General features: G+C 46.9%; 1 protein-coding gene across 3 annotated transcripts; it reads right to left on the bottom strand.

Annotated features, from left to right (window-relative positions):
• SRSF4 (serine and arginine rich splicing factor 4) lies at positions 1 to 13,156 on the bottom strand. Of its 3 annotated transcripts, XM_055798476.1 has the most exons (7): positions 13,005 to 13,156; positions 7,119 to 7,223; positions 5,567 to 5,709; positions 4,580 to 4,692; positions 2,593 to 2,807; positions 1,622 to 1,705; positions 1 to 1,442 (listed from the first exon to the last, which is right to left on the bottom strand). In XM_055798476.1, the coding sequence occupies exons 1-7, from the start codon at positions 13,109 to 13,111 to the stop codon at positions 659 to 661; spliced, it is 1,551 nt and encodes a 516-aa protein (XP_055654451.1). In that variant the 5' UTR covers positions 13,112 to 13,156; the 3' UTR covers positions 1 to 658. The 3 variants fall into 3 exon arrangements, with proteins under 3 accessions (XP_055654451.1, XP_055654452.1, XP_027643829.1); XM_055798477.1 differs by lacking the exon at positions 7,119 to 7,223 and having other exon boundaries at positions 13,005 to 13,155; XM_027788028.2 differs by lacking the exons at positions 5,567 to 5,709; positions 7,119 to 7,223; positions 13,005 to 13,156 and adding an exon at positions 5,015 to 5,207.
• Between the last annotated feature and the right edge of the window lie 834 nt (positions 13,157 to 13,990).

Raw genomic sequence — 13,990 nt, 5'->3', positions numbered from 1 at the left:
TGTCATCAAGCAAAAATAGTCTTTATTCAAATTTCATGGAAACAGGAATCACTGTACTTTGCAAGACAGGGAAAAATAAAATAAAAAAATTTAATATAAAACAAGGATATTGTCACAATACCAGAATATGGAACTATACTTCTTTTCCCTATGGATTACTGCAAGTACCTATATTTTTTTTCCTTTTGACTGTGCTATTCACAACTCTGTAAGTCAAAAAAATATGAAACAAAAGTAGTATGAAACTTAAGACTTAGCACTTCCACTAAATGGCATACATCAAAGGGCATCAATTCAAGGGCAAAGACTGTTGAAGCCATCATACCTACCCTATCAGTCATCACTGCAAATCTCATAAACCCACCAAGGTGCAGTGCTCGTTCTCTGCAAGGCTCTTCCCGGAAAACAGGGCAATTTTGGTGCTCTAGGAAGAGTTATATTTAAAGAGAACCTTTCTATAGGATAGAAAATGAGCTGAACAACCTTGCACCAGAGAGCATGGCAGGGAGGGAGCACTGCAGTTAATAATGACAGACAGACCATCAGGTTGTTAAAAATATACAGCATTGACATGTTTTCTACTTCAATCACTTGTGCTACAACTACTAAACATGTACAAAAGACTTTTCCAACCATTCCAAGTGCAGTTGCAGCAAGGTTAGGATCTGGAGCGAGACCTTGACCGCGACTGGGAGTGTGACCTAGAGGCAGACCTAGATCTAGACTTGGACCGGGACCTAGGCTTTGAAACGGATTTAGACCTGGAACGAGAATCCGATTTGACATTTGGTTTTGACTTGGAAATCGACCTAGACCTGGAGCGAGACACCCGACATGCAGCTGCATCCTCACCCTCACCTTTTGCCTCCTTTTTGTCAGAATCTGATTTTAGATGCTCCTTGTCTTTGGAGGCTGACCTGGACCGCTCGTGGCTGTCCTTCCTTTTCTTCTTGCTACTTGGTTTGCTGTCTCGCTTGCTGCGCCTCTTGCTTTTCTCACTCTTGCTGTGGCTCCTGCTCCTACTTCTGCTGTCATCCCTGCTTCTCTTCCTACTTTTCCTTTTATCCTTACTGTGGCTCCTGCTCCTGCTCTCATCCCTGCTCTTGCTCCTGCTTCTAGCCTTGCTAATGCTCTTCTCCCTGTCTTTGCTTCTGCTCTTCTCCTTGCTCCTACTCCTCATGCTCTCCCTCATGTCTCCCCTGTCCTTACTCCCACTCCTGCTCCTACTCTTTTCCTTGCTGTGGCTCCTGCTCTTTGCTTTCTCATCACTGTTATGGAGAGCGCCCTCAGATTTATCTTTACTTTTGTTTCGGGATTTCTCTGCACTCCTGCTGCGGCTCCTACTTTTATCCTCTTTACTTGGAGTCCTGCTTTTCTCTTTTTGGCTTCTGCTATGGCTCTTGCTTCGACTACGGCTCTTGCTTCTGGAACGGGACACAGACCTGGAAGCGCAAAGACAACAGACAGCTCCACTTCAGCGCGGCTTGGATTTGATTAGCACTTCAAGTGGCGTGCATAATAGGTAGGGAAAAGAAAAACAAACAGTGCTCCTGCTGCAAGTTTAGGATGATTCTTCCCATTTAAGTGGGTAGCCCCCATTTCTTCCAACACAAAGACATACCTGGATCTTGATCTACTCTTGGAGCGACTACTACTGGCGCTGCGGCTCCTGCTTTTATGAGAATGTCTGCTTCGAGAGCGAGACCTGGAACAAAAAAAAAAAAATCAATCAGCTTAACATTAGCACATGCCCATGGAGAGCTTGTGATCCCCAGTTCCCTGTGGGCAAAACCCGTAGCATTAAGGCACCTTTCAAGCAGCCGAATGGTGAGACGTTACCCGATAGTTACAGGCTTAAATTAAGAGTAACCTTCTCCTCACTGCTCACCCCCTGCTGCCATGTCTGGAAGAGAGCAGGGTGGCTACCCCAAAGAAAATATGCAACCTTATTTAAAATAAGGAAGTGAGAATCACTTTCCCAGTCAAGGCAGAGTGAATACAGTGAGACACGAGGATAAAGCTTTGATTTCATAAGCAAGCTGTTCTATGGACAGTAGAAGCTTGCCTGAGTTTTCTTGCAACACGTTCTACCCCAGAATGGAAAGGGGAAAATACATGGTGTTGTGTGTTGAAGCAGTTCTCTTGATCATAGAATAAAAGCAGCAAATCTCTAAGAAACAGGGAATGGGTGGGGGTTTCCAAGCTGAGAAAGAACTGTTAGTCCTGGTGCTTACAGCAGAACACAGTGTTCAGAGCTGAAGTGTCAAAGGCACCTTCTGTTTCATTCTGCATGCGCAGCTCCACCTGCCACGCAGCCTTCTCCTGCAAGACAGCAAGGACTACGGACTTGGTGTAGCTGGGGAAGAATGGCAGCACGCTGCCAGGTGTTTAGCTAGCAGATACACACGTTCACCAAGGAAGATAGCTCTGAACAGAGGCCTCATTCCCCTTGGTTACTTGCAGGTAACCAATTCATTCTCAAGAACTAGATGTACTGAGAACTCTGAACGCTTCCAGGGTGTTTTGGAACCTGCTGTATATTCATGTAATTGCAGCTAGACTCAGCCTGAGCCACGTTATAAAGAGACATACCTCGAATGGCTTCGGCTTCTAGAGTAAGAGCGGCGCCGTCTCGATCCAGGTCTGTCTTCCACTAATCTAATCTTTCTGCCATTTACTTCTGTCCCGTCCAGCTTTTCAAGGGCTCTTTTCATGTCAGAATAGGATTTGAACTCAATCACACCTTCATTTTTCCTTCCTTTGTGTGCATCTGCATATGTCACTTCCCCTGCCTGACGCATATAATCCTAGAGGAAGAGGACAGAATAACCATTCCCTCGAATCCAGAGCCAGGCTTCCAGGCTGACTCTGTTCATTTCTGCAACAACGCTCACTTAGCCTCTTCTACTCACATGGATGTCAGCAAGGGTTTTAACCAAAGAGCATTCGCAGTGCTAACGGCAAGGTTTCTGAACAAGCCAAATAACACGCTATGATTTCACAGTTTGTGTGATTAGAACCAAAGCAGTGTTGGTAGTTCTGAGCCAAATGTTAATTTAAGGTCTCTCATCTCGAGTCCAATATGGAATATGCTCTGGACTAAGGTAAGTTTCAAATTACGAAAGTGATTAAAGAAAGAAAATTATCGCTCTCTAAATCATGTTTTCAAAGGTAACTTGGGAAAGATGACAAATTTAAAGGTCGAATATGAAGAGGCAAGAAGACTACAGACAAGCAGACTTCCCTTTGTCTTCCACCTAGGTAACATCTCTCATTCTGCAGGAAGAAACCCCCCCACAAGTAAAAGCTCAATTCATTTTCCCCACTTCATGCTCCCTGGCTTCTCTGTTTCGATTACTAAATGCCTGTTTATCAGGGAGGGCCGTCCTGCCCTGCTCTGAGTAAGCCACCAGACAGGGTCATCTTTCAGCCACTGCAGACGTGGGCTGCAATGGAAATGGGGCACAGAACCCCAGTTCAGTCTGTTTTCAACCCAGCTACTCCCACCTTAAGTACACTGAAATGAAAGCTATTCAAAAGAAGCAATGCATCCAGTAGAGGATTAATCATGCCATGCTCTACTTACAATTTTTAATACCAGAAGCAAAGACAAGCTACTGATGCTGTGAAGCGTTAACAACAAAAGACATTTGAAGAATCTCGGTACGTACCTGAACTAGTGTTACATATTCAATTACAGACCAGTTTCTACTACGTCAAAGTTTGTTTAGAACAAATTTTACACATCCTTAAAAGAGAACCATAAAAGAATGCATTCCTGTAAGAACAAATGTTTTTAACCATTGCTGCTAAGTTTGACAAGAAAACACTATCTTTCTGCACCTACTGTTGAAATTCTGCTCCCTGTCCTGCCTCCTCCATCCATGACGCAGACAACCACGAGCCAACACTCCACCTCCAGCGTACTCAGAGGTGCTGTGGGTACACAGCATTACCCAGCACCTCCGCTGCTGAGAATCACCTTTCACTCCTTTGGACTTAGGAAAACACCAGCTTTTGGCAGAGGTTTTGTATGATTGCTCATTCTGGGAGCGTCCTTTCCCTGAAACTCTCTTTAAAACAGCTTTATGTGGTGTGGAAATTCTTAACAGAGACTGTGCAAGAATGATGCTATCATTTCCAAATAGCTCTAGCACCTTACAAGTTGATGAGTAAAATCCAAAGTGTCAAGGGTGAACTCCTCAATCTCTCGTGAATCCTACCACTGGCATGATTAAAGCGTGTTTTGACAGGGCTTAAAGATAAGATAAAACACATCTGTACGTGATGCTGGTTTGTGTTAAGGAAAAAAGTTAACCTCCTACAGCCCAGTGACACCAAGCCTGCAGGTGCAACACCCAGCGTCACATTAATGATTTCACATATGCAAATACATTTCTATATTGATTTAAGTGTGTATCACTTCCAAAATCTACTTGTATGCACACGAGCACACAGACTTACTAATAAGTAGGAGTAAAGAACATGGGTGCATGCCAGTTTTCCTTGTTGAAATGGAAGCTAACTTTTTTACCCTTTGTGCTCTTTAATAGAGAGGGTAAAGAAAGGGGCCCCATACCTTAAGATCTTGCCAGCTGCAGCGGCTTGACAAATTTTCCACAATCAATCTGTATTCTGTACGGGTAGGAGGACCGTACTTATCTCTTCCGCTTCTTCTATAACCATATCCACCTTTAGGAGGTGACAAGCAGACAGCAGTACTTCAACTAGGGAAATGGAGCACTCACTCTACGTCCCGGACGAAAACTCTTCTGCCCCGTATGTTCACAAAACACATTAAAAATTCACCCACCCACTGGTCTAAATTCGATCCCCCTTGTATGAAATGTTACAAAGATCCAAAGCATTAAAAAATTTTTACTACAGGCACATAATTAAAACAATGCACATAATTATGATTACGCTATGATTAACATGCAATTAAATTTAAAGTTATTTTAAAAACAGTTTGAAAGAAGAAACCAAATTAAGCCAGTTTACTAATGTTACTTACGTTGCTTAAAGGCTTTCTGAATATCTGACATGAATAAAGCTTTTCAGGCACCTATTTCAGATTAATCTCATCTGTCTCTAACCCTTGGGATCCTCACCACCCAGGTCTAATGGGAAAAGGTTGCGGTCGTCACATGGCTTCCTTTTTTTTTGGTCAGCCAAGGGCCACAAAGGTCAAAGAGCCACTCATGGAAAGGTAACCCAGGGTCAGCAAATGGAACAGGCAGTCATCTTAGCCTCAAAGGACTCTTTTAATTAAAACATTGAGGTCTTTGTTAAATCTATGTTAAACATCACAGTGCAAATAAACCATTCAAATAGTTAAACAAAATGATAAAATAAAAATGGTACAAGAAATTGTGTTTATTAATTTATCAGTTAAAATAGTTTAATACAACAAACGTTAAATATTCAGATCAACAGTTACATTTACAGTTACACAACACTATTCACAACTTCATATAATTTTCTTTTTATATTACTCTTTAAAAAAATGAGCAAAAAATATTTTATTTAAAATAAGTCACAGATACAAATGCATGTTAGTGCTTACTGCGTCCAGAACCGTAACTGCTGTCACGACGTGGGCCTCTGGCATGCTCAACGATCACTCTCTCCCCACAAAGATCTTTACCATTTAGCTCATAAACAGCATCATCTGCATCTCGCAGATCATCAAACTCAACAAAGCCGTACCTAAAGAGATGGAGAGAAAAAGAATCACTCAGAACTGAACCAGAGGTATCTGCGCTCAAAGACAACTTGCGTTGCACAGATTTCTGCGGAGCCCGAAGAGCGTGCTGCACAGTCCCTCAGACCAACATCGGCGGCAGCCTCCTGAAGGCCACCTAAGGGTTCAAGGCCACGAGCACTACCCCTGCCACAAGCCCACTAAATATCATGCTGTGCTGCACCATATTCAATAAATAATTCCATAAATTTGCTCAACGGCCGTGAGGCTGAACTGGCATTTGACAGATAGTGCAGTATATATGTTCCACAGATCAGGATTTATCCTGAGTTTTTAAAAGCCCTGGGTTCATTCCTGGTCCTATCAGGAAGCGATCTTAATTCCTACTCTTCAAATGGCAATATGCGTTCATCTCTGCAAACACAAGTGGTCTGTATATGCTGCGTGAAAGGTCCAACAAGACAGAAAATACAAAGGCAGGTCAGGAAAAGGGATTTTGTTTTAACCAGACTAATTCTACTCTTGACTATGGACAGTACTGATGGTCTGGGTAAGAAAAGCCATGTGCTCATGTAACAGGACAGATCTTCCACCTGCTGAAATACCCGCAGCTTCCCATGTACTGCTGAGAAAGTGTTTTCTGCCCACTATATTTCCAATATCCTAGCATCTCAGAGAGCATGGCCAGTCCAAACCTTGTCGAGGGACTCAAATCCAGCAACAGTAACGCGGAACAAGTTCCCTGGGCAAAAGAGGAATCCACCTGCAGCCAAGAGGGCTTGCAAGGGCAGCACAGGGTGCAGGTCCAGAGAAGAACGAAGTTTTGTGTTTGAAAACATCTGCTGCACTAGCCTTGCTCAAGATTTGTTAGTCCTGAGCAGATCAAGTGCAAGAAGGATACAAATTGGAAAAAAAAAAAAAAATGTTCATTTGAATGTTGAAATGAAATATTTCGGCATTGATTTCTCATTATCAAAACCAAACACAATACAGAGACAAAACTTACAGACCACTGCTTGCCTGAAAAGGTAAAAGCCAGTGTTTTCAGTTTATCGTCAGAGATGCCACAGGCATCAGTGCCAATGTCAAGCTGCTGCAAGTGCCTAATCCCTGTCGGCTAGAGATCCCAAAAGGCCAAGCACAGGGTTTTAAAATAATTTCTTACAGCTGGTGCTCAGAGACAAGCTGGTGACTTGCTTACAGTTGCAGAGCAAATGCACAGCTTCAGTGCTCTGAAGCAAAACTCAAGCCTGCAATTTCTAACCAGACAAGAGTTAAACACCTATTTAAAAACTAACATTGTGTGGACACCCGTTATCCCAACGGGTCAGGGGAAGAGAACAAAAAACATCAGAGTGCTGTCTACCGGAGTTCAGAGACTACCTGCAGTTGAAATCACTTCTCCTTCAGTTACCTGCCAAGACCGGATCCAGGCTCCAAAGTCGCCCAAGCAACAGCTGAGGATGCTGCAGCCCTTTGTGCAACTGAGAGTCTCTTTTGGCTGCAACTTCTCCGGCTGCTGTAGGAAAACATGTAATCCTGAGCTCAGGTCTTAGCAAGCCACAGGGCAAAATTTTTGTGACTGCTGGTGTTTTAAGTAATCCAGAAAAACAACCCCCTGACAGAAAAACACTGGCCTCCTCCTCTTTTAAGTCACTTTGTTTTTAAGCTTTCTCACTACCTCCCCCAACCATGGCACCACCAGCAGCTACAGTTTTGCTGCATAATGGTACCCGTAATAATGAAACACTGAAAAATGACTCCAAACACCACAAATAAGGTGGCTGCTTTCACATGCAAGTGCCGTAGTTTCATGGAAGAAACAAGCGTCATTGATTTATAACAACTGAAACCATTATAAAACCATTCAAATTGCAACTTTCCTCCCTTTAGTTCCAAAAATAGAGCAAGTGAGCGCCAACGTTTAAACGAGATCTCGCCTTAATAGCAATTACTTACACAGTGAAGTGCCTGCTGGTAAACACCAGCACTTTCGAGACAATAAATGCACAGACATTTGAGGCTAGAATAACACAGGAATATCTGAATTCAATCAGAGCACAGCACTGAATTTGTTCTTCCCAGAAGTGCACCCAGAAGTTGCTTGGGGGGGCACTCGGACACCCGGACCACGCATGAGACAAGAGGCAGCACTTCCAGCACTCGCGGTCTGACACCAGCTCCTCCACCTGGCCTCCCACGGGAATCTGCTCCCAAGATGGTCCTACATCAACAGGACTTTATCTGGCCAAATGGTGATGGAAAGCATTAACATTTTTTCTTCTCTTTGCTCATTCCAAAAGGGAAGGCTTATCATTGACCCTGTGCTGTTCTTCTTTTTCATCTGGGAACACACAGAATGCAAGTAGCTCTAGAATAAGACATTACTCTGATGGAAAAAGAAAAAGCAAAAGTTAAAAAAAAAGAAATTAGAAATTTCTTCTTGTAAGACAAACAAGCAAGCTCATACAAACCTTGAGATTACTTGCATTTAAAGAACATTAGAAACCATAGTCCACACCACTCACAAATGAAAGTAATACTGATCCACCTGTTAAATATGTATAATATTGCAGTGTGATCTAAAAACACGAATCAAGAACCTTCAGAAGCACAGTTTTACACCACAGAAAGCCACAACTGCTGACACAGCCTTAACTACAGCAATCTGAACCTGCTGTTATATGACAGCAGTGCAAGTAAATCTTCTCTTAAATGCCTATTATTACTATTTCATACGTGGCATAAAACTACTTACTAAAAACGTCAATGCAATTTACTTCAGCTAACGTGAAGCTATGCCATTTTCTGTTCATGTACCAAAAAAGGAAAAAACTACAGGAGTCTGTCCTCATCCCAAGCAATTCCAGTAGACCAAACATCCTAAAAGGTGGGTTTTTTTGGTTTTTAAAGGAAAGGAAAAATGTCATTTTCTGAAATTGCTTAATACCTGAAATAAAAGGCAGACCCTCATCTTTCTCCTTTCAGCTGCTCCTCCACTGCACTGCTTTCAAAGCCTGCTGGTTCCACACCCTCTTCTCTATGCCAGCCCACCAGGACCAGCACAAAGCCCACAAGCCCACCTCTATAGTATTCCCCAGGTGACAATTTTTTCCCACTATTGACTAACGGCTGGTGCTGGAGATGCGGTGGAGTCCAAGAGCACGAGTCCCATGGGCCGAGAAGGACCTCAAAGCTGCTGTCCCTACCCTTTGCAGCACAAGAAATCCATAAAGTTTAGATGAGTGGCAACCTGCCTGAGCTTGACCTGTGGCTGCAGTGCCAGTTCAGCCACTGCTTTGCAGGTTCCCAGCAAAGAGAGACATGCCCAACTCTCACCATGCTCTTCTCTCAGCAAATCAAGCTGATGGTTTGGCAGCTTTCTAAGAACAGAATCACAGAACGGTTTGGGTTGCAAGGGGCCTTAAAGACCATTCAGTTCCAACTCCCTGCCCTGGGCAGGGACACCTCCTGCTAGCCCAGGTTGCTCCAAGCCCTGTCCAACCTGTCCTTGGACACTACCAGGGACGGTGCACCCACAGCTGCTCTGGGCAACTTCTTCCAGTGCCTCACCACTTTCTGAATTTTATATTACACAATTGGACAGATGCTCCCAAAATGAGCACATTGCACCTCCACCATTCCTCCTGCATCTCTGGATGAGCGAGGTCGGGGCAAGCAGGCATCAACATGAGCAGCAGCAGAGGAGGAAGCCCATGAAAAAGCGATTCCTGGCTCCAGTTTTATTTGGAATAAAGAATGCAATGCGTCCAACCCTAAAAAACACTCCTGAAAGTTAACTTGTAGGTGGCTCGCAGTCCACTCGGGCTGCTTGCTGGAGCCATACGCTCGCCCGTGCTGTAGCCAGGAAGGGGAACAGCAGAGGCACGGGCAGCACTCTGCCTGCCAGTCCTGCTTGGAGGCGGCTACAGCCAGGAGCAAGGCGTTATTAAAGAAAAGCATCTTCAGACTGCTTGAAACAAAACACTCATTTAATGAGTCACTGAAGTTACAACCTCAAAAAATACTTGAATTTCAAGATTTAAACTACTTAAATGTAAGATTTGGTAGTGATTCTTCTAAGTTTCTGCACTAATGACAAACATTGATGAGAATCTCTGCTCTTCCAGCATGACTGGACACCTTAAATCAAAAAGAAATTAGAATCTCACCTTATTCACCCCAATATTAGCAAAAGGGGAAAAAAATCCACTGGCATTAATTAATAGGTCACCTTACTGTCATCTAGGTGTACTGGGTATCATTATGTTGTGACACCAATTTGATTTTGTTTAATACCAATTACTCTAATTGAAGTTAATCAGCACTAAATATTTTGGTGGGGAGAATACAAGAAAATCAAATTACTTCTCCTTGGGCAAATACAGACTTTGAGCCTAGTTAGATGGAAGAACTTAAGTCCAAAGCTTTTAGTTTTGATCTGTCTTCCTCAATCCACTGGAGAAGTTACATCCCTCTGTCTTGCAGGTATTTTATAAGGATGAAGCTGCAAATTCTCAAAAGCTGCTCAGGGTGACACAGGGCAGACAAGCACACAGGTAGAACTATTTTTTAACCTAGCGAGATTGCAGATTGTTGTCCCCATCCATGAAAGCTTTCAGATCTTACAGCTACTACAGCTAGCTTTCAGCATTTTTTTAGAAGGTAAAAAGCAGGCTGAAAAGTCCAAATTTCTGGTCGCTTAGTACATACACCACTGCCACACAGAGCTCCGGTTGTCAGTGCAGTTCTGAGTAGAAAAAAAGAATATGAAAACTATGAGCATACAATTAGGAATTGCAGCATTACTTTAAGCCTTCGAATTGCAAGCTTAAATTACAATTAGTGGCAAGCAAGACCCAGCTAAGCTTTTAGGACTCCACTGTATCACATTGCAGTTTCATCCTCCTGCTCAGGCATTTCAGTTTAACTGCTAAAATACCGAACCACTAATCTCCTGCCGGCTGAGCACCAAAGATAGCTCACAAATTTCCAGAAGGAACTGAAAGAATGTCTCAAGTCAAACACCGTGCAGTAATTTTTAATCGTTTGCTAAGCACTACTAAAAATAAGCCGTGGAGAAAGGATCAGAGAGCAAACAAAGCATGCCACAGTACCCTGAAGAAAAACAGTGTGAGGCTATCCCAAGTAGCGACGCGCAAAACCCGAGAGCTCAAGTCAGTTTTTGTCCAACCCTAATTTAACTACAAACCAACAGCTGTTGAAAGAACTGCAGAATATAAAACTAAAAAAGGAACAAAATTGTTGAGTTAATCCTAGAAATACGGACTGAAGCCACTGCTGAAGCCATCTGCCACAGAAGCAGCAAACAGCAAGGTGGATGATAACTCAGTTAACATTAGGCTTCCTGTATTCCTTCCTTTATTGGCAACTTTTGAACTCTGTCTCCCCCAAGTGAAGTTCCAAAAAGGACTCTAGCTCTGGAATAAACTGCATACAGAGCGCCTGGATATTAGATCCAGGCAGACTGTGCCCTCCTCCCCTCTATACCTGTTACTGTTTGCACTTAAGATGCCACAAGTTTGGGCTACACAAGTGCACCTGTAAGTCAACTCCTGTGTCCACACCACCACCCCGCAGACAACTCCTGAATGCCAAGCTGGGATCATGGGGCTGGTCCTTGGCAGGTATTTTTCAATAAAGGCAAGGTGACAAGTCCATTAGCCACATCAGCCATGTAACTTGGCAGTTCTACATCTGCTAAAAAGTTTGTCTGTTTTTTTTTTTCCCCCGCCACATCTGTCCATAAGCCAGAAATGTTTAATTTGGAGGCTTACGCAGCAACAGGAAAACTGACAGGCACCCCCACACACACCCCCCCCCAAAGCACTTTCAAGGGTTTACAGTGGGGTTGGAAAACAGAGCACACTGATATTCCAGTTACAGGCAACCTTCAATACCACCTGAAGCTGCGTTAATTAAAACACTGACATGTGCACAGTTGTTTGTTTTAGTAACGGATTTTATTCATCTTATAAACCTGTTATATGTCCACCTACCAGTACAACCAGCATTAAAACTTAACGTGCCTTTTTTGGTTTTATGCTCAGGGACTAACTTTTACGAGAAATGCCTCTTCTCCACTTCTAAAGTGAAGTTAATAGTTGGCTCGCCTAGCTAATAATAATAAAATCCATATTCCACTCAGCCTTCCTGAGCAAGACTTCAAGCTGGGTTTCTTGTAAAAAGTAAAGACGCCGACACTCATGAAGCTTCAAGTGTTGGGGAAAAAAAACCACTAAAAATAGGAATTTGTTTTCTCTTGAAAAATCCACACTTGAATGTCTTGGGCAAGTCCTGGTGAAGCAGGAACCAAACCCTCGAGGTGCAGCAAGGGCTCAGCTGCTGGCACAGCACACAGGTCAGAACACATGCGGCACACCGGGGCGCTGGCTAGGCAGGCCCACCCCCCCCCCCCCCCCAGGCTGATGCCAGCACATGCCTCCCACCCTGGGGGGCTGAGAACAAACCTCTGCGGCTGCTACAGGGGCTGCAAGGCAGGGCCTCAGCCCCCCCAGAGGGTTGAGTTTGTTGGGTTTGGTTGTTTGGAGGTTTTTTTGTTGGTTTTTGGTTTTTTGGGGGGGGGGAGAGCAGGTGCTGGTGTCCCAGAGCATGCCTGGCTCAGCCCCGAGTGCTCACCCTGTGGTGTGGAGGGGCCTGGGGGAAGCCCTGTGGGACACCCCCTCCCCACAGAGGGGGGCAGGACACAGATGACCTTCCCCCTTCCCTCAGTAACTGAGGGAGGGGCCCAGCCGTCCTGCCCGCCCCCCCCCCCCCCAACTGCCATGGGAACCCAGGCGTCCTGCCCCTCCCCCCGGACCCCCCTATCCGGCCCCTCCTTGCCACAGAGGCCCAGGTGCACTGTCCCCCTTCCCGTTGCCATGGGAACCCAGGCGTCCTGCCCCCCCCCCCCCCCCCCGCCCCGCTGCCACAGGGACTCAGCCGCCCGGCCCCCCTTGCCACAGAGGCCCAGGCGTCCTGCCTCCCGGGACCCCGCCATCCGGCCTCCCCTTCCCCTCGGAGGCCCAGGCGTCATGTCCCCCCCGTTGCCATGGGGACCCAGGCGTCCTGCCCCCCTCCCCGCCACAGGAACCCCGGCGGCTTGCCGAACCCCTGGGGCTCAGCTGCCCGGCGGGAGCCCGGGCGGCCCGGCCGCCCCCCTACTCCCCAAGGGACCCCTGCGGCCTGCCCGCCCCTCACGGCCGCCGCCCGGGGCCGGGGCGGGCCGCGCTCCGCCGGCGGGGAACAGGAGGGCCGGGCCGGGCCAGGCCGCGCTCACCCGTTCTTGAGATCCACCTCCAGGATCTTGCCGTAGCCCTTGAAGAACCGCTCCACGTCCCGCTCCCGCGCCTGGTAGCTGAGGCGGCCGATGTAGACCCGCGGCATCGCGCCCGGCGGGGCCGGGGGGGGGGGGCGCGGCCCGGGGGGGGGGGGCGGGGCTGCGGCGGCGGCGGAGCGCCCGCGCCAAGGGCGGGGCGAAGCGGCGGCGCGACGTCACGGCGCCGAGCGGGGAGGGGAGGGGGAGCGATAAAGGAGGGGGGAGGGAATACGTCACGCGAGGCCACGCCCCCTCCACCACACCTCCCCGCCTGGCCGCGCCGCTTTTAAAGGGGCCACGGCACTGTGGGGTGGACTCCTTCCCCCGGTTTGTGGGGCTCCCACTTGCCTGTTATGCAGGGCTGGGATCCTTCCCAGGGGTCTGGGGGTTATGGGGTTCCCCTCCCCATATATGGGGTGTGGCTGGGGGCTGCCTTCCCACGGGTCGGGGGCTTGTGGGGTCCCCCATTCCCCCCACAGCCCCACATGGTGTGCCAGGGTGCTGATGGGGTGCCCCCTTCCCCACACATGGGACACTGCTGGGCTCCTCCTCCCCCAAATGCAGGCAGGGATGGGGGTCCCCCACCCCCACAGCTCGGGGTTCTCAGGGGTCTCCCTGCGGTGACCCCCTCCCTGGGGACACCCCCACCCCGGCCCCACTTGCCCATCCCTCACTCCCACTGAGGAGCAACGACATCCCCCTTGCAGATCCCTAAAGGCCACTTTGGGGACTTATTTTTACCCTTTCAGTTGATACAGACACCTAAAGCACAGCAGACCCCAGCAGAGGCTCCCAGCAATATCCCAGCCTCAGCAGCCACCACCTCCCCAAACCCCCCCTCCATCACCCTCCCAAAAATTAATCCCATGTGTGCACCATGCCAGCAGCTGGACCTCCGATGACAACTCCGCTTGTGTGACAAGAAGAGTTAAATGTAACTATTTATT

This window comes from Falco peregrinus, chromosome 3 (genome assembly GCF_023634155.1).
Source record: "Falco peregrinus isolate bFalPer1 chromosome 3, bFalPer1.pri, whole genome shotgun sequence".
Lineage (NCBI taxonomy): Eukaryota > Metazoa > Chordata > Aves > Falconiformes > Falconidae > Falco > Falco peregrinus.
The sequence above is the reverse complement of the archived record's forward strand: the minus strand, read 5'-3'. Positions and strand labels throughout refer to the sequence as shown.

Bases quoted from the DNA above. Each gene is read 5' to 3' on its own strand.
- SRSF4 (XM_055798476.1), bottom strand. From the start codon at position 13,111: ATGCCGCGGGTCTACATCGGCCGCCTCAGCTACCAGGCGCGGGAGCGG. The intron at 7,224-13,004 runs GTGAGCGCGGCC...GTTTTCCTACAG, and splicing joins GAGGTGGATCTCAAGAACGG to CAGCCGGAGAAGTTGCAGCC. The intron at 2,808-4,579 runs GTATGGGGCCCC...CTCTTCCTCTAG, and splicing joins GCAGCTGGCAAGATCTTAAG to GATTATATGCGTCAGGCAGG.